At 41.1% G+C, this 26,570-nt stretch overlaps 2 protein-coding genes across 5 annotated transcripts; one reads left to right on the top strand and one right to left on the bottom strand.

The window, feature by feature from the left end:
- Positions 1–1,058: 1,058 nt before the first annotated feature.
- Positions 1,059–16,904, top strand: tcea1 (transcription elongation factor A (SII), 1). Of its 2 annotated transcripts, none has more exons than XM_054766564.1 (10): positions 1,059–1,306; positions 1,741–1,803; positions 1,902–2,007; positions 5,887–5,986; positions 6,050–6,198; positions 6,266–6,322; positions 6,441–6,595; positions 7,860–8,006; positions 8,081–8,152; positions 9,862–16,904. In XM_054766564.1, the coding sequence occupies exons 1-10, from the start codon at positions 1,232–1,234 to the stop codon at positions 9,868–9,870; spliced, it is 933 nt and encodes a 310-aa protein (XP_054622539.1). In that variant the 5' UTR covers positions 1,059–1,231; the 3' UTR covers positions 9,871–16,904. The 2 variants fall into 2 exon arrangements, with proteins under 2 accessions (XP_054622539.1, XP_054622540.1); XM_054766565.1 differs by having other exon boundaries at positions 6,053–6,198.
- rgs20 (regulator of G protein signaling 20) lies at positions 10,510–26,446 on the bottom strand. 3 transcript variants are annotated; one of them, XM_054766567.1, is made up of 5 exons: positions 26,083–26,446; positions 18,832–18,998; positions 18,173–18,247; positions 17,870–18,104; positions 10,510–14,453 (listed from the first exon to the last, which is right to left on the bottom strand). In XM_054766567.1, exons 1-5 carry the CDS (start codon positions 26,269–26,271, stop codon positions 14,265–14,267), a joined length of 855 nt encoding a protein of 284 aa, XP_054622542.1. In that variant the 5' UTR covers positions 26,272–26,446; the 3' UTR covers positions 10,510–14,264. The 3 variants fall into 3 exon arrangements, with proteins under 3 accessions (XP_054622542.1, XP_054622541.1, XP_054622543.1); XM_054766566.1 differs by lacking the exon at positions 10,510–14,453 and having other exon boundaries at positions 14,477–18,104; XM_054766568.1 differs by lacking the exons at positions 10,510–14,453; positions 26,083–26,446 and adding an exon at positions 20,876–21,549 and having other exon boundaries at positions 14,477–18,104.
- Positions 26,447–26,570: the final 124 nt, after the last annotated feature.

Consider the following 26,570-nt stretch of genomic DNA (forward strand, 5'->3'; position numbering starts at 1 on the left):
GACCGTGGATAGTAATGACATCACTTCATGTGGCTTAATTCACTCAGGGGCATCACCAGGAATTCTGGGCCCCGTTAAAAAAATCACCCCCGAGTAGCTCTTGTTACCACACGGCTATTTTTCATTGGAATTTTCGTAACTTTCCACCCCTATACGGCGCCCCCAGCCCTAATACTAAATAACACTTTCTGACTTGCACATTTAGTGTATCGTGTCAAAATGAAGTACATTGTATGTTTAGTTTAATTTACATTTACCCACTTTTACCTACTAGTTAATGCAATGTAATCAAACTGGTTGCAGTAATTGGCTAACCTTCAGTTGCCGGATACTAATGTTACTCCATGCCGAGATTAGCAAACTCCAAATCAGCTTGTCAGTCAATTAGTCAAAAAATCTGACATACCTGTTACACCAGGGGTGTCCAAAGTTTTTTTCAAAAAAATATTGGGCGGGCACTTTTATATAGCATTCCAATGTAGGTCCATATATTTAGAATTTGCAGAGGGCTGCAAATGGCCACAGAGCAGCGCTTTGGAAATTTTTGGCAAATTCTCCTGTCAACAGTAGAAGTAGTAAAAGTAATAATGCATTTTTTTCAGCAAAAACCTTAATACAATACCCATTTATACCCATATATATTTATTGTATATCACTGGTTCTTAAAGGATATGTGTTGTCATGACATAATTATTTTTTAATCCTAAATGTGTCCAAACAATGAAATATTTCCCTAGTAACTTTGTCACCCAGTGTGTTAAGATCTACATATTGTATTATTTTTGTTATTTCTTTGGAAAAGGTCAAAAGGCATGTCTATTTTGGGGGGAGGGAGTGTTTGTATGAGTTGGTGCTTCGGCGCCCTCTAGAGACGCAGATACCGAAATGTGTTATAAGAACATATTGTGATGGCCAAAATTGTCAAATTTTATCTTAATATATTTTCACCATTATTCTATTGTTTTTGTACATTCTAAGCACCAGGGGGTAATTGTTTTCTCTCTCCGTCTCTTTCGCTCTCCGTCTAGATCGATTAGCTTTCCCTGCCGCCATCTTGTATCGATTAGTCGGGTCTGCTACAGAGCGGAGGGGTCAGTCCGGATCCGCCGAGCACAAGCCGCTGCCACTACTGCTGTTTTGGTTTGAGTGGCGTGGTTTCTTTTCTGGATATTTCCCCGCTCTCTTCCCTCTCACGACTCATTCGTGGATTCCAGCGGTCCGGTCAGCCATCATGGGCAAAAGGGAGGAAGAGGAGATCATTAGAATCGCAAAGAAAATGGACAAAATGGCGCAGAAGAAAAACGGGGTAATGTGATGATGTGAATGAATGCTTGTGGCCAGTGATGGAGGTTAGCTGCTGGAAGAAAAGTGGCCATCAGCCGGTCACGGTCTACAAAATGCTCGTCAGTCATGGCGTTTTGCTTGTGTTATAGTATTTTGCTGAATGTTAACCGCTGCGGCTACATTTTAACAAGGTGCCACAGGGGCTAACATACAGTACCTGTTGTTCTGGCCAGCCGGCTAGCTAGCAAACAGTTAGCTCGTGGGCTAGCGGTTAGCCACTAGCAAAAACATGCTAAAAAACAAAAACATGGTAAACATGGCATGCTGAAATCTGCGTGATCGCTATATTCACAAACGATTAGTTCCCGTTTTCCACAATTATTTAATTGTATTATATGAGGTAAGTCGAGTCATAACGTACACATTGTGTTTTTATGCACTGATATCGCTCCACAGTCTGGTGCTTTGGACCTGCTAAAGGAGCTACGCAGCGTCCCCATGACTCTGGAGCTGCTTCAGGTACATTAAGAAATGAAGATGAAGTGACACTACACATTACAATCAAACTGTCAGTCGTTTTATGCAGTGTGTGTCTGTGTGTATGTCCGTGTCCACAGTCTACCAGAATTGGGATGTCTGTCAACGCCATCCGCAAGCAGAGCACAGATGAGGAGGTGACATCTCTAGCCAAGTCTTTGATCAAGTCATGGAAGAAGCTTTTGGGTAAGTAAAACCTCTTTAAATCGACTCATACTTGAATTTTGAGATGAGAAGAGGTTGCAGGAAGGACAACATAGGAAAATGAACAATATAGGTAACATCTTTGTAACGCGACATGACGTCACAGTCTAATTTGCATAATTGACAATGACGCACGATTTTGTGCAGATTGAAGATATGTGTCAAAAGCAATTGCTGGCATACCGTAGGCTACATTCACACTGCAGGTCAATTCCAATTTTTTTGCTTATGTGTGACCTGTATCTTGATTTTTTTCATGTCAGTATGAACAGTTCTGATTTTTTCAAATGTGACTCAGGCCTCGTTCGTATGTAGATAGAAATCCGATATGTATCCGATTTACTGCAGTCTGAATAGGTAGGTTGCATATATCTGACCTATACGTCATCGTGCACTAGGGGTGGGGAACGATTGTTAGATGCATCGCGATCGACGATTATTAATCGATTCATAAATGTCAATAACCGATGCTGATGGAACAAAAAAACGGAACAAAAAGATGGAAAGCAGAAGTGGACAGTTTATGGTGGTGCACCTTAGTGTAATGGAAGGCGACAAACGACTGCGATCGGCAACTTGTAGCAAACCATGCACACGGGATGGGCGATGAGCGGCTATGACCAGCTACATGGGTGAGCTACGTGTTCACATCTAGAGCGAATTGTATGAGTCTCCCACGGTTTTGAATGGCTGTCTTGCAAGTACTGTATCTTGCTAGTATTGAAGATTATTACAAAAATGTCCATGTAAACGAATGTAAACCTACCCGCTGTTTACTCTGGCTCCAACGAGTTCCCATGTCGCTGTTTTTTTTTCTTTAAATCGCTATATTCTTCTAGTTATATTAAATTGCTCCGGGAAATCTTGACACGGCAAGTATAGCGTACTACTGCTCATTGATCGATCAATGAAACTCCAGCTGATTGGTCCTCATCTGTGCGACAGTGATGAAAAGTCAAACATTTTTCAACTTTCTGGCTGGGATCTTGTTGCAAGCCAGCGTGTGCACGAACACACATGTACACAAACTTTCATTTGCACAAATTTCACGTGTCGCTTGGCTGGACGGTGACACGAGATAATCGCCCAATCGCGCAGGTTCCATTGAAAATGAATGGAGTGTAGAGGCGATGTTGCCTCCCGTGTGTGGCGTCCATAAGACGCTGCCAGAATGGCTGAGCGTAAACTGCGACCCGCACCCGCTGGATTTAAAGTGAGCGTCTGAAAGCACTTCGGCTTTCATGTAGTTGAAGGTAAAAATGAGCTGGACAAGAGCCAGACAATATGCAAGCTTTGTCATACAAGCTTAAAATATTTTGGGAACACGACAAATATGAGAAACCACATAGCACGTTTCCACCCAAACCAGGAGGAAAAACAGCCGGCTGAGTTTGCTGCCAACCAGAGAACCATCGAGCAAGTGATAACTAATTTTTACACCCAACTGGGAAAAGGCAAAGCAAACCAGTGTCAGTTGCAACTTTTATTGTGAAGGAATTGTGGTTGATTCGGTTGATGAGAAGCAGGGCTTTTTTGCTTTGTTGTACACTTTGGAACCCAGATACAACGTCCCATTGCAATGTTATTTCACAGACTGCAATTTTTAATAAGGGCAGCCTAGTTATTTTGGTCATTCATAATATACTGACGTCTGCAAGAATTATTCTTGTATGAGAGCCGCTGGGACAGAAATTTATATTTTGTATGAAAGCTGTTTTTGACTTTGCTATACAGCAAAAATATTATTTTGTCAGAGATTCTATGCTCAGGATTTTAGTTTGAATTCAGAGGTCTATTATTTATTAGTGAATAATGGCAGATTTTTTATGTTGTTTACTCAGAATATGCTGAAGTTTGTTAATTTCATACATGCTGCTACTCATGCGCTTTACTTTTCCTGCTGGTTCTGTGCAATGGGAAATATGTTGGTAGATGTAACCTTCCAATTATTAAAAGATAATGGAAGTAAATGTATCTTTTTCATGTTTATTTTAATTGTGGATCATTACAAATATGCTTTGTTTTAGTAGTACACAGTGAGTAAAAGTACCGTAAGTTATATATGGAAGAAAATTATGCTTGAAAAAATTGTCAAACTATAGATAACAAAAAAGATGCCTACATAATCGTTTTATCATTGCATCACAGGCCTCGTAATCGCATCGAATCATGACTCGAATGAAACTTGTGACAATTCCCAAAGACACAGTGTGGCAGCGAAATCAACACGGACACCACCTTCGTGTTGTTCTATGAGTTATTTTTTTAATTCAATAGTGTATCTCACCTTCTTTATCACCTTCTATATCAATGGTTCCATTTTGGGTTACTGAGGTCAGAAACACTATTTATTTAAAAAAAATAACTTGTGGCAAATCACGAAAGTGGCGTCCATGTTGATCTTGCTGCCACATTGTGCCTCTGGGAACAATCCGGTCAACAATCACATCTTCAATGAAGGTAAAAGTAACATTAAATGTTCATTTATCACTTTAATTTGTAATAAATTTAATGTATGTAAAACTATAACTGTAAAACTATAAAAACATGATTTATTTTAACATTTTTGTGAGCCAACCGCTGATGACATCATAGACAGGCGATATAACAGACTTCCAATTCCTCTTTCCATGTAGTGGCAAGCTAATAGGATGCTTCCAAAGACGTGTTATGATAAAAAAAACCCAAAACATTAGAACTAGGGCTGTCCCGATACGACATTGATATCCGACCGATATCAGCAAAAAAAAAACATTTCTGATTTTATTGGCCTGCATCTCAAATCTCCGATATTGGCAGTCTGATACACCAGTCGATTGCAGACTCTACCCTCGCACGTCTATCCAGCAGCAACCGGATAGCACCCACTTGATCACAATAACAGCGTTTGGTAGAGCGCTAACGCATTAGCAAGGAGCAGGAGTGATATCGGCCATGTGGCAGTAAAAAGACACTTGTTCTTTATACGTTTCCAGTGGTGGGACAGAACCGGGGAAGTTTACACTTTAATATTTCAGATCATCAAACAACTTGAAATATTAGTCAATTTAACATAACTGAACACAAAATGCAGTTTTAAAATTAAACTTTTTATTATTACAAATCCAAGCCTCCATGGTCCTGTGTGGAAAAAGTGATTGCCCCCCTAAACCTACTAACTGGTTGGGCCACCCTTAGCGGCAACAACTGCAATGAAGCATTTGCGATAACTTTCAATGAGTCTCTTACAGCGCTGTGGAGGAATTTTGGCCCCCTCATCTTTGCAGAATTGTTGTAATTCAGCCACATTGGAGGGTTTTCGAGCATGAACCGCCTATTTAAGGTCATGCCACAGCATCTCAATAGGTTTGTATTTTTTTCTCCTTTAACAATAAAGTTTCTAGACTGCATTTTGTGTTCAGTTGTGTTGTCATTGACTAATATTTAAATTTGTTTGATGATCTGAAACATTTAAGTATGAAAAACTTGCCAAAAAATAAGAAAGCACTAACCTCACACTACTAACTATACCCGACGTGCATAAAGTAAATGGGTGAGTTTTTGTCATGCCCACTGTTGCTGACTATTTTTCTCACTTGATCAAACCTTTTCTAACATTCCACACTACAAAATAAGTCGATATTTGTATGATTTGTGCGCATATCGGTATCGGCCGATATTCAAGGCTGCAATATCGGTATTGTATCGGAAGTGAAAAAGTTGTATCGGGACACCCGAATAAATACAGTACATATAAATGATGAATTAAAGGGATAAATGAAAATTTAAGGTTATAATGTTCATATAGTCTAATTTTCATGTGGTCAGTTATTCATTTGTGGGAAAGATGACTGGAGATACATGCTTTTTGTTGAACTTCAGATGAGCCTGCAAGCGGAGACAAATCCTCAGATGAGAAGAGAAAAGAACAAGGCGCTCCTGTTTCACCCTCGCAAGGAAGCCCAGAGGCAAAAGAAGAAAGGTAACAAGAAGAGGAAATATGTTTAACCATGTATGTCTGTAATGTGTGGTGTTTCTTTGCTAGCAGCTCCAGCAGTAACTCCAGCAGCAAGAGTGAGCATGCCGATGTCTCAGCCAACACCCTAATCAACACCTTCCCTCGTGCTCCCAGCACCTCCGACTCCATAAGGCTCAAGTGCAGAGAGATGTTGGCCAATGCTCTCCAGACTGGAGGTATTATTATCAACATGAGAAGATGATGTCTAAGTTGAGTGGTTAGTCACATGATGTCTGTTTGCAGAGGATTATATCGCAATTGGTGCTGATTGTGATGAACTCGGTGCTCAAATTGAGGAATATATCCTTTTCCTGCAAATGTCAAGCAATTTGCAAATGATATTTGTTTTGATGAATAACATGAAAAACCAGGTTTTGTGGCCATGAAGCAGCCGTTGAGTTCCTTGACGAATGATTACGCATATTCCAAGAGTTTAAGAACACAGACATGAAGTACAAGAACCGCGTGCGGAGCCGAATTTCCAACCTGAAGGATGTGAAAAATCCCAACTTGAGGAGGACAGTGCTGTGCGGGAGCGTCACCCCCGAGCGAATGGCCAAGATGACCGCAGAGGTACGAAAAGCTTGTCATATAATGTCTCAACTGTCGTTTTGTTCTTTACTCAACTGCGTAGATCACCAAGCCGGGTGGCAGTCTTTTGTAGAAATGCATTTTTATAATAATATAGGATAGGATAGGATAGGATAGGATTGTACTTTATTAATCCCACAGCAGGGAAATTCACTTGTTACAGCAGCAAGCAAGATACGCAAGTAAGAGTGCAAAATAAGGTACGTAAGATAAAATATAAGTATAAAGATATCAAAAGTACTTATTTCACATGAAATAGCAATATGGTACTGTAAATTTTAAATTAAACTGTAAAATTATTGGTATATATGTTTCTTATGTTCTTATTCTTTCTTGTGTTTTCTTTCTTTTCTTGGGAGAATGAACAGAATAAGAATTTCATTGCATAGTATAACTACCTGTTTTACTATGCATATGACAATAAAACTCTTGAATATTGAATCTAAAAAAGTGACCCTGTTGTAAACAGTACTGTAGAGTAAACATTGAACTGTAATGAAAAAATTAAATAGAGATAACAATAATAAAGTGTGAGTAACCAATACTACTTGTATAAGTACAGTTACAGAGTGGGTAAAGTGACATAGTGACTACAACATGGTGCAGGTGTTGTAGAGCCTGACAGCGGTCGGTATGAAGGACCTGCAGAACCTCTCCTTCTTACACCGTGGGTGTAACAGTCTGCTGCTGAAGGAGCTGCTAAGGGAACCCACAGTGTCATGTAGGGGGTGAGCGGTATTGTCCATGATGGATGTCAGCTTAGCCAACATACCTTCTCTCCCCCACGTCCTCCACGGAGTCCAGAGGACAGTCCAGGACAGAGCTCGCTCTCCTGATCAGTCTATTGATCCTGCTCCTGTCCCTGTCCGTGCTGCCCCCTCTCCAGCAGACCACAGCATAGAAGATGGCTAAGGCCACCACAGAGTCATAAAAGGTCCGTAAGAGAGTCCTGCACACACCGAAGGACTTCAGTCTCCTCAGCAGCTCCGTAATATCAAATAATATATATTTTTTCAGTCTGGATTCAATCTTAAAATGTACAATATAACTTTTTGTACAATTCTCCTAAAAGGTGGTGTGCATTTATTCAAGTGGAAGACAACAAATAATTGGGGTCCTCCATCTATGAGACCCGCGAACACTATTTGAAGAAATACATGATATGAGGACTCTAATACACTGAGAAATGGCTTGATTATTATCTTGTTGACTCTTTCATGTTCATTTTTGCTTCCTCTTCCTGCAGGAAATGGCAAGTGACGAGCTGAAAGAAATGAGGAAGAATTTGACCAAAGAGGCCGTCAGGGACCACCAGATGGCCACCACAGGCGGCACTCAGACAGATCTGTTCACCTGTGGAAAGTGCAAGGGGAAGTCCTGCACCTACACACAGGTACAGCCTTAGCACTCATTTTAATTGTTGGTCCAACTGGGCATTAGAAAGGGATTTATTTGTCTTTCCTGCAGGTCCAAACTCGCAGCGCTGATGAGCCCATGACCACGTTTGTCTTCTGCAATCAGTGTGGAAATAGGTGGAAGGTATGTTGCTTTTTGCCTAATCTTCTTGATGAACACTAGATTCCCGCTTGTCGCGTAACAAACCTGGACCTGCGGCGAATAAAGGAAAACTGCAAGTGATGTCCATAGAAATGTCTACATTTGCAATAAAATTGCCTAAAATTATTAGATTAGATTCAGCTCTACAACCCTCCCCTTCTCTCTTCAATTGCTATTGTTCACTCCCAACACAATCTAAGTTTAAGCCCTAAACATGCCTCACACACTTATTCAACATATTTTAAAGTATAAATGTATAGCTGCTCACCACTAATGAATGATTATGTACGATGGTCGATGAACTGATGGAATTGGAGCCACGGTGTTGCCTCTAGCCTGGTCATCAGGCTAAAGAAGGCATTTACATTTGCCATCATAAATTAACTTGTTTTCATGTTGCTGTAAGTTTTGCTGTCTGATTGACTGTCGAAGCAAGTGGTAAAGTAGCCAAACAAACTTTTGTGTCTCACAGCACAAAACTATGGTGCGATCAAGGACCACCGAACAAAGTGAGAAACCTCAATGCTTGACGAAAAAACGTGTGTCGCGTAAAGACATAACATGAAAAAATTGGGGTCTTTCTAACAAGTGATACATGTGTGCTGTACATTTGACCTGTGTTATCCCGTATTTATAAATTATTACTGACTTACTGTGAATGATATGTACTTTTTGTGGAAAAATGGTCAATTTTCAGAGTAAAACTAAAACTAAAGCTCATTTTTAACCAAAAATTTGCGAATTGCCAGCGTCGCGACTGGTGAATGGTGAATATGCAGGGATGTACTGCATCACTCATGCTTAAAGCCCATTTTAACATGCACATTTACAGTAGATTTTAAGATGTACTGTCCTTTTTGAAGCTCTTTATTTACAATCATCAGTGAACTCATCGTAAGCATCGCTGCCCCTACATAAAGGGGGAGTTACAGCCCGACGTACGTTCTCCTACGTGGTGACTACAACATTTTCAAACCCACAGACAGCACGCAAAGCCCATAGGAAGAAAATTGGGATACACATTATTTTCTACGTGCACGCAGGAAAACCTTGCACGCAGCCAGGTCGGAAGGGCAAGGCAGAGGAGGAGTGCAAGTTTAAAAGTAAATTGTGTACATTGCCTGCCCACGGCAGCGGCTCCTACCATGGCGGGCGACTCCTCCAGCTGTACACTGGTTCTCCAGACCTACGTGGACGGACGGCGGCTGCTCACAAAGCGTATCTGTCTTTAATGCACCTTGCCCCGCCACGGCGGGCAGCTCTTTCCGCAGCCACGATAGCCGTAGGTGCCGAAGGAAGCCATTACGCCCATCTTGCAATCGAAGTGAGTGGGCTTCACGAGCCTCGTACAAGGCCCACACACCATACGTTCCCAGTGAGTGAAATGCACACCTAGCATGCACGAGTCGCACACCCCACTCACAATCTAAAAGCTACCAACGGAGGGCAAGCAGCAAAGTGTCACGAATCACTTGCTCCATAAGTACGGCACACTTGCAACCCATCTGATAGCCTGCTTCCTCTACGTGCTTGCCAAGGCCAACAAATTTCCCCAAAATTGCAGAGCCCCTGCGTGTGGTAACACGTATGTCGGGATGTAAGTCCCGCTTAAGCTGAGTGTTCAACAGTGTGGACTACTGGTACAATGTGGATATTATTGATTTTTTTTCTCCCTTTTTTGTGTGTCCTAGTTCTGCTGAGTCCACAGGCATTTTCTTCCGTGCTTGGACAAGTAGCAAAAACCCTGGACCAGATTGGAGGTTTTTATCATGTGGTAGACATTGTACACAAACGCAGTGTAAGGATGCCACGACATGCAGTTTTGAATTGGACTAAATATCCTGTTGATAGTTTGAGCTAATTGTAAAAGCCCTGACCCCTGCCCTCCCCCAACACCTCTCTTTCACATGCAATCTATTTTGTCAATAGTTTTCCCCCACCATTAGATGTATGCAATCAAGCTTTACTCATTCTTTTTATCAGCGTTTTTTATATGTAGTTTTAACACTGTGTTGTTCTGCTTTCCATTCACAACAACACAACATTGTTTTATTTAATTTCCCAATAAAGTGTACTCCATTTGATTACAAAAACAAAAAAAAGTCCAGTTGATTGGTGCTGATGCTCACAGGTAAAAGAGGGAGGCAAACGAAACCTGACTGTCATAAGTGAGCAGTGTTTCCCAACTGTGGCCTTTTTTTATTTGTCCATATGCAATGCAGTACAGTGGTGCCTCAGTTTTTGTTTTCAATTTGTTACAAAAAGTCAGATGAAAACTGAATCAATTTTCACATAAGAAATCATGTAAATGCAATGAATCAATTCCAAACACCCAAAAATATGTAAAAGTACATTTTATAGGGAATAATTATAGTTTTACATGCACACAATAATGCAAAATAATTACACGGAATGAAATGGATAAATGAAACATTTAACACCACTTTTATCTTTATTGAAGGCTTATTGGGAAGATTCCGAGGAGCACAGAGGGACGAGGGTAGTTGATACCGTCTTCGTACTTTACTTTGAGTTATTTTTTGAATTCAGTAGTGTTTCTCATCTTTGTTTTGAACAAATTGCTGGCACTCGCAACTTTCTTTGGCCCCGTGGCGGGTTATTTAGCAGCCGCACACAATAAAAAATGCATAGACAAGAGTCAGCAACACGCAGAGTGCTTTGTTTGGACACTCGATTACGCGCAGTGATATAGTACAGGGCAAATGGACTAGTTAGTTATGCGTAATATTGTTTGATAACCAAGACAGTGTATGAAAACCCAGGCCAAATTTAGGTATAAAATATCTTCAAAAGCAGAGCTTTACTCTTTAATAGTTAAAGGTCCCCTATTATGCAAAAGTGACATTTTAATGAGCTTCTATCAGTAATGTGTCCCTACAGCCTGTTTATGAGCACCAAATGTGAGCAAAAGCTATCTCACTTGTTTGCGCTTTACCTGTGAGAGAAGAAGCGTTCACTGTTGAAGATGCATGTTTTCATGATGTGAAGGGAAAAAAAGGCTTAGCTACACATTTTAAAATGAAGCTTGGCGCTCTTCTAACTAGTTGTCGGTCACGAGCTGTAAGTTTGGTCATTTAGTTTTTCTTCAGCTAACCTAGCATGATGTTAAAATGTGAGTGCAATGTTAGCACTGTACCTCAAATAGTTATGCTAGGTTTGCTAATGTCTGTGTCCTCCCACCCCACTCCTTAATGTTACGTTGTTGTATGTGATGTATGGCATCTACTACATTGGGCATTGCAGAGTTACAGTGCACAGTAATCCCTTGTTTATTGAGCTGGCCCAACTGTTAGAAGTGAATTTCCGCAAAGTAGAATTCCTTATTTATAACTGGAACATTTTTGTAGTTAGAGCATAGAAAACCTGTTTACGACCTTCTAAATACGGTTTTTAACATCATTTGAGCCCCATAGACATGAAATAACACCCCTACAGTCACCTTTACAACCCAGTATAGCAGACATAATAAGACCAAATAAGACATAATATAGACTCACATATGTTAGATTTGGGACAGCTGTTCTTGTTCCTTTTTTACTTCCTGTTTCTGTACGGTACTTCCTGCGGTGGCTATTGTCTCATCAATGTAACATTACTGACATTTAGTGAACAGTGCAGATTACTACATATCACGTTTTTGTCGTCTGAATGCCTTATATTTGAATTTTAGTTCATTAAGACATTTTAATGGTGGAAAATGCTTAATTTAGACCAAAAAATATGTTTTGCATATGTATAATGTGCATTTTTTTAAAGCTAATAATAGCCCGTAGTCAACCAGGTAACATCGATGATTTATTTATTTCTCACTGTTTTTCAAAATATATCGAGTGAGGCCGCAAAATTCAAAGCGAGAAGTGGCGAGGGACAACTGTACAGTATATGTAAAAACTGGATAAAGTACACAATAGCACTCAAACAAACACAACTCATTAGCATTAAAGCTATAGACAACTGAACAGACTTAAAAAGTATAGTCCAGAGTTGTTAAAATTATTGTGCTTTTTATTTTATCTCCATCAAAATGCCCACAAGTCATCATTTTCTTCTTGTTTGAGAGTAGCAGAACAAAACTGAACCATATACTTGTAAACATTCACATTATTTGTCTGCTTATTTTTTTTCAATGTCTTTTTGTTGTTTTTTTCCCCCAGTAAACGCAACGCAAAAATAACGTTCCATATCGTAAACAGAAGAAGAAACGATATATTTATAGGCATCACGCCAAACCCAGCAAAGGCTTAGGTTGTGTTTGAGGTCGATCCGTCCATCGACCAGCTGCGTTCATCCATAAATCCATAGCGGGTCCCCCAACATGCCATTTGGTAACGCTTCTGAAGTGTACCCATGTGGTCACATACCCAGACCAAATGCAACATCATGCAGCCGTTTGGCCAATGAGAGCTGGCTGTTGTGCTCCAGTCAAAAGCACCTTTTATGGCGAGAGCTTGAACCATGAGAAAGATGTCATCCACACTGAATGTCAAGGCACTTCCCCATGTGAGGATCTCAGCTTTGAGTGACACGGTCGTGAGGCAACCAAAAGTTTAAAAATAAATAAATAAATCAGAAGAATACATAAAAATGGTCCAACACTTGGCAACTCCAGTCATAGTCAATGGAAACTGAGGCGTACGAACATGCTAGCTTTGGTGTCGCCGCTAGCCCTTGACCATTCTTTATCTTTTAAAACGCTTCCCTTTTCATAAAGTTTTTAAATATTTCGATGTTGCAGTAGATTGAAACTGATGGGAGTTATATGCTGGTTCATATCGGGCAGAGTGTACAATTTGTGTGTATTCATGGTAATCATTAGCGTGCTAGCCATCTTAACTTAACATGAGAAAAAAGAAACCACTTAAGGTCAAGGCTAACCTGACTTGTGAGCTGTTAAAAATCGACATAAATTACATTATGTATGTTAAATCTGAAATACAACTATTGACTACTAGCCTCTAACCGTTTTCTGGCAACAAGCTTGGCAGTTAACGTCCAGTTAGACAGGTTTTTTTTTATAACATGCTACACATGTTACATTTGCACATGGAGCTGTATTTTTACTTCTTGTAGTTAGTACAAAGCTTGCTTTGTTTCTGTTGGTGTGCTAAGCTAAACTAAGCTAACCGGTTTGTTGGCAGTGATGTCCCTCCCATCCAATTTTCAATTTTTGTTATTAATATCAATTAATATTAACCAAAACTTTAAATGGAGAAACTAAAAGAAGGTGTTATTTCCTGTGATACTTGGCACCGACATACATATTGTTGTATGTGAGACAATCGACGTTCCTTAGCCAAAAGACAAATGTATGGACAAAAACATGTAAGATACATAATATTAATACCATTTACAAATAAGAAGCATAAATATAATAATGTAATTTAATAAATAAAGATGTGAGTTTCTATATTGTATTCAATATAATGCAATAAATAGAGATTTTGTAATGTCGCACACATCCACATTTGAAGTCTCCCCAATGAACTGGAGTTGCAAAGTCACACGTACCCGAGAGTGAGGTACTGTTTGTAAAATAATAACTGAAATAAAAAATAACAACAAAGGTTGCTGCACCCTCCACACCCCCACAAAGCTGCCTGCATGTAGATCTAACATGTATCTAACATTTGCCTAGAGCTTTGATTTTCATACGCAGTTAAATAGAACCAAGCGTCTCCACGTAAATACCCACAATTCCAACTGTACTATTTACAAACCCATAAATATACTGTATGCTGTATGTAGTCTAAAGTAGGAATCATTTACCCCACCCACCCACACAACAGACCATAAAAAACCCTCAAATGAATTAGAATATTTCTATGAAAAGAAAGGAGCAACACAAGTCAAAAGTATTCCTTTGGAGTGTTTTGCTGTGTAGTACGTGTAGCAGTACTTGTGATGTCGAGCCCTCGCGAGATGCTGAGACCTGAGTGTCGGCGTTCAGGTGCGGATCACAATAGCGCTGAGATTCCCGGGGTTTGTGTAATCCTGCACTGGACACACAAAGCAAGGAAAGGAAATAGAAACACCCCCCCCCCAAAAAGGAAATGGGGGGGAAGGGGAGGGGGTCTTAAGACTCGGGGGACTGCTCAGACAGAGCGTTGAGCAGGTTTTTGTAGGTGGGGGAGTTCATGTAGCGCGGGTACGAGTCTCTTTGCATGAGGGTGTATATCTGCAGCTGGGCGTCGTCAAACGTGTGCAAGTTGGGCTCCTGCATGTTCCGGTTGATGGACTCGCGTACACGGGAGTCCAGGCTCACCTGGGCGGCGGGGAAAAACAAAAAAAATACAGTTACTAAACGTGTGTGTGTGTGTGTGTATATAGTGTATGTCCCGCTATTATATGCAACATTGCATACAATGCACAGATGCCATACGTTACATACGGATGATGGTCACAATAGATATAAAAGTATCATATGATACAGCCATACCAATGCTGTAGATACCATCAGTGGCGGAGCTACAGGGTGGCCGTGGCCACCCTTGTGGGTGCCACACACGGGAGGCGATAAACGACTGCGATTGGAGAAACTCATTGCCAACGCGTAGAAAAACATGCACACGGGAGGCGACGAGTGTCTGTGACCAGCGACATTCGTGAGCGACGTGCTCACGAATTGTACGAGTCTCACATGGTTTTGATAGGCTTTTTTTTTAGAAATGTCTAATAGCTCCAGGAAATCTGACACGACAAGTACTGATTAGCGTCCTGTCCGCTCATTGGTCGATCAACGAAACTCCCGCTGGGACTTTTTGGGATTGCGTCGCAAGTCAGCGTGTGCACGATGACGTGCACAAGCACAAACTTTCACGCGAACGAATTGCGCGTCGCTTGGCTGGACAGTGGCACGAGATAATCGCCCTATCGTGCAGGTTCCATTGAAAATGAATGCAGTAGAGGCGATGTCGCCTCCCATGTGTGGCGCCCATTAATCACTCTCTGGTCACCCCCACAGCTGAGGGACAATTTTGACAAATGCGGGTCTGTGGTGCAGAACATTAGTTTAGCCTAACCGCCGTTTCTGCTTGGACGTATTTGACTGCAGCACACAACTTTCCGTGGGAAAGCAGAAGAGAGCTGCCTTTGACAATAAAACTCTCTTGAATCTTTTTTGTGGAGGAGCTGTCAATAAAACCGCGTCTTCCATGAACTGCAAGCGTAAGTTTTCCGTGATTGCTTTAGTCGTTCCGGTCAAGTTTTCTCACTATGTTGACTTTGACTTCATTATGTGAAGCTCTCTGTAGCAGCATGAGTGGGCATGTAAACCAAGGAGTCTCGAGTTTTAACAGGAGTGCCGATCGGCATCCAGTTCCGTATTATGCCCTGCGCTTGGTTTGGCCGCCATGATGGTGAGCAGAATCCAGAAAGTATGCATTGAAAGTATGCACACTGCTCAGCTATTAATTGCTCTAATAGACGGTCCAAAGGCAGTGGCGGAGCTATGGGGTGGCCAGTGGTGGCTGTGGCCACCCTTGGTCACTCCCTGACCACCCCACTGGCCATCTACACAATACAGGTATCAACGTATTGCCACCCCTTTGTCTCACCTTGGCCACCCCAATGAAAAATTTCTGGCTCCACCACTGGATACCATCATTGGGTAATACATAGACTTACAGAGACGATACATGGACACGATAGCTATAAAGATATGATTAGATACGGTAGATGGATACCATACCGTCGAGTAATATGATACAAAACAGTGAGAAGGATAAGAAAACGCGATCGATGCAATTAGATGAGTCTGATACAGTAGAGTGATCCAATTAACTCGCTGTGATGCAACGCAGTTGAACAATGTCGATACGGTCGTACGATATGATCTATACCAGGGGTCACCAACACAGGTCACCTCACGGACCACATCAAATAGAAAAAAAATACATCAAATCGCGCCACTTACCACTAATCTGCATGTTATTTTGTTTTGGTTGCTGTTCTTGGAATAGCAAACTGGCAACATATTTAAAAAAACACTTTAAAAAAAGGTTTGATATAAATGAACTCTGACCTAGTATAGTTCAAAGTGTTCAGTACTTTGCATGACCAAAACGTGGCGATCATACAAACATGGTGGGATCAAGCTAGCGGGCGGAGCGAAAATGAGAAGACTGACATAAGAAAACATAAGATTTTCACAATGAATGGGAGGTAGAGTTTTTTTGTTGTTTTTTTTTTTTTTTTACCACTGTCAAAGGAACCTGCTTAGATCTCTTTTGCGGTGGCGACTGTGGGGATGACATAGCGGCACAATGTGGAGAGACATTTCACAACGCCTCACACAGGCTACCATGTTAACTACACACAGGGCAGCTCACTACGAGCACAAAGAGTCCGTGAGTTCAATCTTTTTTCACGAGACCGGTTAAAAACGCTCAAAAAGCAACCGAAGCCTATTTAACAGCTACACAATTCTTGATTAAGAAAAAGAAGGCCCTTTCAGACGGGGAAGGTCATCAAAGAAGCAATGATGCTAATTGCTAAACCTGTGCTTGAAGACGAGAATGGAACGGATGTAATCTCCACTCTCTGGTGTTCAACTGAGGGCAACTACAATGGTAAGATTGATTGTTCTATTTGACATTATTTGTACAAACATGGTGCAAAGTCATTCATTATTTGTGTGTTAGTGATTCGTGAAAATGTTCAATATGAAAAGCACTTGCGCTTAGAGAAAATATAGAAATAAAGTGTTGGATATTGATATTTATCTGTCTTTTCTTATTAAATCATTGTTGATATTTATTGTGACAAATCATTAACATGACTGCGATTGGCTGGCGACCAGTCCAGGGTGTACCCCGCCTCTCGCCCGAAGACAGCTGGGATAGGCTCCAGCATGCCCCACGAGCCTAATGAGGATAAGCGGCATAGAAAATGAATGGATGGATGTATCATTAACATGATCAGTGTCTTCACATTGATGAATATCATTAAATATTAATAATATTATATAGTTCAAGGTAAATTGAGCAAATAGGCTATTTCAGAAGTGTGTATCAAACTCGTAGCCCTTCGCATTCATCAGTACTCAAGAAGAGCTCCCGGATCCAAAAAGATTGGTGACCCTCGGCAATAGAACAATACCATATGACGGATGCTATAGATCAATGCAGGGCAATAGAATGATACCATTTGATAGACGCAATAGATTCATACTATACAATAGAACAATATATATTTGATACATGCAATGGATGGATACAGTACAATAGAACGATACGATATCATTCAATAGATGCGATAGATTGGTACAATACAATAGAACGATACCATCTGACAGATGCATTAGATCGGTACAATGCAATAGAATTATATCGTTTGATCGACGCGATGGATTTGTACTACGCAATAGAATGATACCATTTGATAGAATGGTACAATACAGTAGAAGGATACTATTATATACTTGTAGATGCAATGGATGAATGCAATAGAAGGATATCATACTAGGATACATGGATATAATAGGATTAGAAGGATACCATTAGCTAGGATATATGGATACAATGCGATTAGAAAGATACCATTAGATAGATGGGTACAATACAATAGAAGGCTCTCATGTGCTAGAACAGTATATGGATGTAATATAGCAATAACACAAGATACTGTAGATCGATATGTACAATAAATTACACCAGAGAGATATGATAGATGATGCAAGACCTCTTTTGGCGAGAGGATGGAGATGTAGTCTTCGTAGATGACCCGGGCCTTCTCTTCGATGGTGCTCTTGTTGCTCTCCTTGCTGAACTCCTCGCACGCCAGCCAGAAGAGCATGTTCTCTTCGCTGAACTCGGTGCGCAGGAACTGCCGGAAGGAGTTCCTCCCGGCCGGGCAGCACATCAGCTTGTCGAAGGACTGGCCCCACGAGCGCACCTCCTCCACCGTGGGCTTGGGGCTGCACAGCGACACCACCACTGAACAAGCGTGCTGAAATAAGAGCTATGATGGAGCAACGCAACCCACCAGTCTTCACAGTCTGCGCTCCCCTCTTTGACGTCATAGGATGCCTTTCGGTTCCTGTCATCTCTGTCCTCGTTCCTACCGGAAATACATCGCAAATATATGAGTATGAGTATGAAATGAGTATAGCATGCTATCTTACCTCGCTTTTCCTTTTTCACTGGCTAAGGATAAGTTTGCATGTTTGGGACAACAATATCAGTTACATTCTTTTTCCATTGTTTTCTCTTGATGATGTCATAATCTGTCATATCGCCTTGTCCTTTCTGTACAGTGTGGGACAGCAGAGGCCTTCAAGTCCTCCCAAGTTGCTAAGCAGTAATGTTCCTGATTTTAGAATTAAAAAATATGAATTTCAGCGCTGCAAAGAGCGCCTTGATATTTAAGAGTCCCTTCCCATCATGGGGGAACAATATCCAAACCATCATTTTTGATTGCTTTTGAGACTGATGTCACAATGTATGCAATGCACTTTATGTAGATATCTAGTATGGTGATGTGTGTTACTTAACACCTGCTATGATTTTTTTTTTTTTTTCACAAGCTCAAGTACGGTGGCCCTGAAGTCAAAATATTTGACTGCACACTTTGATAAAAAGTGAAGCGCTGGCATTGCAGGACACCTGGAAGTAAATAAATGTGTAGCTGTCACAGGAACCTACCAGGAGCAGCTACAGCAGCAGCACCAGCAGAAGCAGCACGCACTGGACCCCCGCGGGTTAGCCTGGCCTGGCTGGCCCTGCTGGGCCGGTACAGTTCCCCCCGCTGCCGACTCCTGCTGCACCGGCATCTGCCTCTTTCGCATCTCCATCGGCTCTGATCCCATGGGCTGCCGGAGGACATGCAACGCAAGCACACTTTGTAGTACGCAGAATTATTGACTGCTTTTTCTTTTGTGCAGAGAACATCTTTTGGTTTGCCTGTGAAAAATAGAAATCGGTGCCAGTGATCGGAGGAGAGTGAAAGGGTGACGATAGATGGATTCAGGCCATATCAGATGTTGCTTTTCTTTGGTTTTAAGTGCAGCATGCACTGAGAGCATAACTTAACTAAAGGAATGCACAGCTATGTAAAGTACGACCACAAAGTCTAGATGAGAAGAGCATTATTCAGTATAACAGTCTGACTCACGCTCTCATCAAAGAAGTAACGCATCAAACACAGCAACTTAACACGCAACAGGGCATGCGGGAGCCCTACCGTCGCTGGGAGTGTTTCCAGCTTCCCAGCATGCCTTGCGGCCCTTCTTTTGTAAAAAGTTGCTACATTTTTTTTTTTTTATTTAAGAGCTAACATAGTGCCTGTGAACATCTCCTCAGGGTCTGTGGCCACACTTTGATGTCAAGAAGGGGGGCACAAGTTTGAGACTCCTGCTTTAAGGTTAGTAGTCACGTCTTTTTGTACACTTGACTTCTACAGCTTAAGAACATACCTGTGCCATTTTGACCCCAAAAAACAGCACAAAAAGTTTTTCTGGAGGACAAATATGGACTCCTTCTGTACTGTTATTTGCTGATTTTGCCACAGTTCAGTTACACCGTACAAAAATGACAGTTGCACAGTCTATTGAGACTGTATCATAAATGATGCCTTTACCGTGTCACACAATAGAGTGGAGACCTCCACCAAGGCTGGGAATCTGCATCGAATTGTACACTTTCATAAACACCGACAGTACCTATCTTCTATTATGCCTGAATTCCATGCAATTCAGGTGTAATGTTTACCCCCCAAAAATTCCACAAGTGTACGCAAAACAAATTCTGAATCTGGATCAACACCGTAATTGAATTGTATCTTTGTTGGCCTTTTCACTTAGTAGTTTTGGAGTAATTCTGCTGAAACCAACGCATTACGGTACTGGCAATATGTTTTATTATTGTGATTGTAGCAGCTGCACTGCATCATGCTGACAGATGTTCCTAATTTTTTGACCTGTGCATTTGCACACCATTGCAAATCACAATTTTTTTTTTTTTACCCGACATGTTTTTAAAGTAACACGCCTCTAAAAACTGTTATGTATGCGAAGGGATCATTGTTAACACAGCTCTCGCATTGACTGTTATGAGATGTATAGATGCTGTCAATATGGAGGTTGTGCACAGATGCATGTACATTATCAAGCACATTTCTCTTTTATGCTTTTTGTAGCAGATGCAGCGCAATCCCATGCAGTGGAGGCCCAACTTCACGTCATCAAGCAACAAAAGGTGTCTTCAGCAGGTCAGACACTAACAAATCCCCTCACATTATTTATGTAACACAACCACACACACACACACACACACACACATGCATGCGTGCACACTACCTGACAGGGGGGTGTCAGTAGAATACTGTAGCTATATGCTAGGAAAAGATGGATGAAGGGAATGGGGGAGCGGTTTGCTTGCACAATGCACATCTAAAACCGCAGCATCGCTCCCAAGTCCCGCACCACAGACCCCAATAGATGCAATGGAGGGAGAGAAGAAACGCAGCCGTTCCGTTTGGCTCACATTCTGTGCTGCACATTTGTGCGCATCTTGACAGTAGAGCGGGGGCTAAAATCACAGGGGGCTAAAATCATTGTAAGACGCAACACGAACCTAAAAACCACCACCACCACCCCCTCCATTATTAGCACACATCACATGAATGGATGAGACAGAAAAACGCAAAACAGTGACATCGCAACACAAAACACACTTAAAGTATACTCACAATTGCACCATGTATGCACAGCGACAAGAGTTAAAAAAGAATAATGTGTAGAAACGGAAAGGCTGCTCTTGATTGCGTCCGATGGCACATAAGGCTTCCCCCCCCCCTCTTCTCTGACCGGCTGCTTAGAGTCAGCGCGCATGCGCAGTCTCTCCCGACTCGTAGTAGAGAGCAGAGACCCCACCAGTGTGGATTGGAGGGGAGGGGGTACAGCTTAGTGTGCAGGTCCTCTACCATTACTTTACCATACAGCAGGGGTGTCCAAAGTGCAGCTCGGGGGCCATTTGGGGCCGCGGCAAATTCTAAAAACATAATTTAACAAGAAAACAAAAAAAACCCCAAAACATCAAAAACAAAACTGGAGAAATCAGCAGTAATTATACAACAATAAAGTCCAAACATTAAGAGAATAGTTGTAATCTAACAAGAAGAAGCCGTAATTTTAAGAGAGTAACATTATATAATGAAGACAAATAAAGTCATTTTAGCAGCCTAAAGTTGAAGTAAAGACAAGTTTTTTCAAGTTGTTATATGGGAAACAAACAAAACAACAAATAAAGGTGCATTTTGTTGGAAAATTAGGTTGCAGAAAGTTTTGTAAATATTCTGAGAAAAAAGTTGTATTCTAACAAGAAAAAAGTCACATTTTTATGAGAATAAACTTGTAATGTGAGATTAAAGTAATGTCATTTTAGTAGCATAGAGCTAAAATATTAAAGAATATATATATATATATATATATATATATATATATATATATATATATATATATATATATGAATAAAGGCCTAATATTCCAAAAAGAAAATTTACAAAGATCAGAAAAAAGTTTAAATATATGTGAAAAAAAACAGCAAAAATTGGTGGGGGATAAAGCAAAGACCAAAGGTGGCATCTCTCCAACAAGTAAACACTTTATTGATCTCCAAAAGAAATTCACACTTAATCTCCACTCTAGTATGAAGTTGCTTGGTGCACTTCTCCAATATTCTGTACAGTCTGTCCAGTAGTCTGTCCTCTCATTGTGTCCCTCCCGGGTCCATGTTGCCATCCCATCAACCAGCATGCGGCATTAAAGACAGCACACAGGTGCAGTAGGGGGCAGCTTTACAGCCAGCACCTCCTCGGGGAGGGAATCGAATACAAGGGCCCTTTGGACACAGGCCACAGTCTCAGGAAATTACTCAGCCACAGCTGCACCTGATCCACATGTGCTCCAGTCTCATGCTCCCCCCCCCCCCCCCCCCCCCCCTCCACCCCCAACATCAATTTTCATGAACCAACTACAATGTTGTGCCAAAGTCTTCGGCTCGCCAATATCTTCTATTTACTGTTAATATCTATTCTATTCGTGTCAAAATAACTGCTGTGAATGATGTCACTGAAACACTCAATGACCGCACGTGTGTGATTGACAGTACAGGCCTGCATTGATGATGCAGAGAAAAGCATTGCCACCTAAAGGCAGCTGCAAGTACAGCAATAATGCCTCCATGCGTAGTACAGTAGTTCCTTTCAATGTAACATAATTTGCAATGCATGCAATACTCTTTCTTGAATAACTTAATATTTGCGGCACACTTTTTTTAGTATTTGAAATATTCAAAGTAGATGGCCTAGAGTACATTCAATCCTGCATATCATATAATGCGCACTAAGCTATCACTTTTAAGTTGACTTTTTGATTGTTTTTCTGCTGTACATAAACACCAGATGGCACTCAACAGCTGCATTTTACATAAAGAGATACGCTTCACTGACACCGGCATATCATTAATGTTGTCTATCAGATGCCAGCACCATTTATCCCCCTCTAAAAAAATCAATCATAATGATTTCTCCCGTGTCAAGATGTAATACTTAGTGATGGTGCTTATACGTGGGGCATGCTGTGAGCATCCACACGTCTATATTGCCCCAGAGATCTGAACATGTGACCTGCTAAACAACACTTCATTTAACACCTTCCCCCCATCCTGCGCCCACGTTATGCAAGTGACCCACAAAATGCTCACAGGAGTCATGCAACGCACTAGCAGCCTCTGTGACTTCTCTTTCACCAGCGACCTCCCATTCTCTCCCCCAAGGTCACAGGAGCACGGCCGGCGTCAGGTCAGCGCTCAGAAATGAGGAAAGTTGTTGAGTGTGTGATTACGGGAGATTGTCAGAGTTGTGGAGCTTACATGGGAAGATAGCAGATTCAATCAGCGGGGCTCAGACACATTCCATGTGGAAGGTGAAAATGACAGTGGATGAGTGGTTTGCACTAGTGCCTCACACTATGTAGGTTATGGGTTTGAATCTGGGCCTTTTCTCGGTCAGATTGTTTTCTCCACAGTCAAAACATATAAACAGTGGAGACTCCAAAGTCCCAAAATTATGCATGACGGGACATACAAGTGTAATGATAATCATAGAACAGGAAATGTAAGTTACACATGAAAGGGTCTCGCTGCTCAGTACAATCAATCAATGACAGACACAAATTAGCAGATAATTATACTGTCTACAGGCGTCCCTCACCACTCTGTGGTTCGAATTTTGTGGCTTCACTCTATCACGGGTTTTCAAAATATATTAATTAATAAATCATTGCTGTTTTGTGGTTGACTATGGCCTATTATTAGTCAAAATATGCATATGTAAGCAAAATTCAGAAAGTATTTTTGGCCTAAATTAAGCATTTTTAAGCATAAAATCGACTAAGAGAACTAAAACACAAATATAAGACATTCAGAAAACACAATGAAAAACACGTGGTACGTAGTATTCTACACTGGTCACCAAGTGTCAGCAATGTAACATTGATGAGACAATAACCACCACAGGAAGTACCAGAAGTAAAAAAAGAAACAAGGAACTTATTTTCTCTTATAATATCTACTATATGAGGGAATACAAGTGTGACTATAGGGGTGTTATTTCATGTCTAGAGGGCTCTAATAATGTTAAAAACTGTATGTAGAAGACCGTAAATAGGTTTCGTATGCTCTAGCTACAAACATATTCCATTTATAAATAAGTACACTAGGTTCCCAACTTACGAACACAATTGGTTCTAGACGTCCGTTCGCAAGTCGATTTGTTCGTAAGTCGAACAAAAGGTAATATTACCAATGATATAGGTACTGCATGTACGTGTATACATATACTGTATACATATATGCGTATGTATGCAAATATGAGTTTGGATGTAGTAGTAATATTAAACAAGGATAATTAATGAAAAAAACAATAATAAAAATGATATAATAATACGTAATGATAAATGTTATTTACCTTTGAAGAGGAGTGGTCGAGCATACGTCGTTGTGGTGGAGGAGGAGGAGGAGTTATTGAAAAAGGACAAATCGTCGTCGTCGTTAGACTCTTCTAAAAGAGGTAGTTCAGGGGAAACGACTGAGGTGGAAGGAATTGGCGACGAAGGTGCAGACAAAGGTGTAGGCATTGGTTGCGAGTCACTTGGTGACGACGGTGCAGGAGTAGCAGATCTACGTTTGAAGAAGCTTTCAATGGAAGTTTGTACGGTCTTCCTTTTCTTCTCCTCGTAGATGATACGGTAGCACTGTAGAGCGCCATTTTCCAACAAATTCAAATGACAAAAAAACGCAATTTTCGACAAAGTACATGAAAATATAGACCAGTCAGCTTGCGTTCCTATCTCCGAATGTTCGCAAGTCGGATGTTCGTAAGTAGAGAACCCAGTGTAATTGAAGGATGACAACAGTATTTCACAACTTATGATTCCCAGTAGGGCCTATTAAATGCCACTAGAAGACAGTATTGCTCCGTAAACTAATTCCTGTTGCCTCTTAGTTATACGCTAAGAGGCAAACGAACGAACGAACGCTTGATACTACAAAAATGTGAAAATGTTCCTTTAGAAAATGTCGTAAAGGGTTTATGAGGGGGGTTTCTTTCTTATGACAGCTTGACCCTGGAACGGATTAATTCACTGAACATTGTTTCGTATTGGGATTTTTTTTTATTGTGCAATAATCAAAATACAGAAGATCAGAAATAAGGAAATGTGGAAGGTTTTTACTATAAAGCAAGTAAATAAATATGATATGTAGAAGTAGGTGATCATATCGCTCTGTACATTCTGTTTCTGTTCTTTTCTCCATTACATGAGGATGTCAGTGTTCTTTAACAGTGGTTACATTGTCTTTATACCATGAACATGTTGACATGTGACTTATAAACGCCTGTACAGTTAATAAAGCTTTTATGATGGTGATAGTTTGACCGTGGACGGGATTACCTGGATCACCTGACATTATTTCCTAGGGGGAAAATGTGTTTTGATTATGATTGTGCAATAATTGATCTATTGAAAGAAAAACAGAACATGAGAAATGATTTTTATTAATTCACACCCATGTGAATTATGGATTTTTTTAAATAAACCAAATACATTAAATAGATTCAATTCGAATATTTGAGATGATATTTTGAATTTTAATTAATTCACGGGGATAAATGAATTCATATTTTTACAAATTAATTCACATTTTAATATGATTTACTGTACATGGATTGAATTTTGGCACACAGTGTGAGCATTTCCTGTCTGACTACACTTCCGTCTCTTCTAAACGTGTGTTAATCACATTGATCTTTGCACCCTAAATGTTAACAACAGTCAATCCATTAAAGCAATCGCTTTCGTGCCCTGTAGCTGCATGGTCGCCTCTCCTTTATGCTTGCTAAAACACAGCATGATCAACACATGGTGCATATTAGCGCATTTGATTTGAAAACTAAAAAGATTCAGCCTTTGCAAGTGTCATCATGGTATTATCTTTGTCTTGATTGCCACCATTAGAAATTATACTAATGCTAATAGCATCACTGAGCTGCATAGGTGGTGGTCAAGCTAAATGCTAAACACACGAGGACTGAAGGAAAGAATAATGCTTGAAAAGTGTTGTTTCTTCTTGTCACAGCGGCGTGGTGTCACGTTCTCACATACTGTATTGTGACTTTATTTAGACACCTCCTGACCTCTCATGGCACTATTTCAAGACACCTTCCTCTTTTAATCTTATTAGAGCCACGTTCAGACATGATTTACTCACTGGGAATAGAACTTTGACGACGACCACAAGTCTGTATATCTATATTTCTTAATGGAGTTGGATGTGTAGCTAGTCAGGTGGTATCTAGTTAATAGTGAGAGCCATGGTTGCATCATGGTTGCCTACCTCAAGGCACACCATGTCCTGCTCCTCGTGGTCGGGATCATTGTAGTTGACCGCACATCCCGTCCCGTGGCGGCAGGCCCGGGACAGTCTCTGTATCCGCTGCCACATGACAGCCCGGCTGCGTCTGATCCCCCGCAGAGCAGACGAGGGCCTGACTTCCCACTGCTCGGCCCCTCTAATTCGCGGCATGCTCCATCCCTGAGGCCTCTCTCCCCACGTAGGGCCCCGTCGTGCTCGGGATCGTCAGGGAAATTTCACACTCTTCGGACCCTTCCTGTGTGCTTCGGCGGCCGGGATGTGCCCTGGAGGACATATTGCTGGCGAGAGTTGGGAGAGGAAGCGGCGTACGATGAAGGGAAGAGTGTTGTGTACAAAAAAGGGGGAGGGCAGATGGGGATTAGCGCAATGTTCCTACTAGATGCAATCCTGATTCCAGATTAGCACAGCAGGACTTAGAGTGTAAGTGGAGGAAGACGAGTGACAGACGA

This window comes from Dunckerocampus dactyliophorus, chromosome 2, assembly GCF_027744805.1.
Source record: "Dunckerocampus dactyliophorus isolate RoL2022-P2 chromosome 2, RoL_Ddac_1.1, whole genome shotgun sequence".
NCBI classification, from domain to species: domain Eukaryota; kingdom Metazoa; phylum Chordata; class Actinopteri; order Syngnathiformes; family Syngnathidae; genus Dunckerocampus; species Dunckerocampus dactyliophorus.

Excerpts from the sequence above, each read along its gene's own strand:
- tcea1 (XM_054766564.1), top strand. The coding sequence starts at position 1,232 with ATGGGCAAAAGGGAGGAAGAGGAGATCATTAGAATCGCAAAGAAAATG. Across the intron at positions 1,804-1,901 it reads TGACTCTGGAGCTGCTTCAG|TCTACCAGAATTGGGATGTC; the intron begins GTACATTAAGAA and ends CCGTGTCCACAG. Across the intron at positions 6,596-7,859 it reads TGGCCAAGATGACCGCAGAG|GAAATGGCAAGTGACGAGCT; the intron begins GTACGAAAAGCT and ends CTCTTCCTGCAG.
- rgs20 (XM_054766566.1), bottom strand. The coding sequence starts at position 26,271 with ATGCCGCGAATTAGAGGGGCCGAGCAGTGGGAAGTCAGGCCCTCGTCT. Across the intron at positions 18,999-26,082 it reads AGGACATGGTGTGCCTTGAG|CCCATGGGATCAGAGCCGAT; the intron begins GTAGGCAACCAT and ends GTCCTCCGGCAG. Across the intron at positions 18,105-18,172 it reads AGCGCAGACTGTGAAGACTG|CCCCAAGCCCACGGTGGAGG; the intron begins GTGGGTTGCGTT and ends GTCGCTGTGCAG.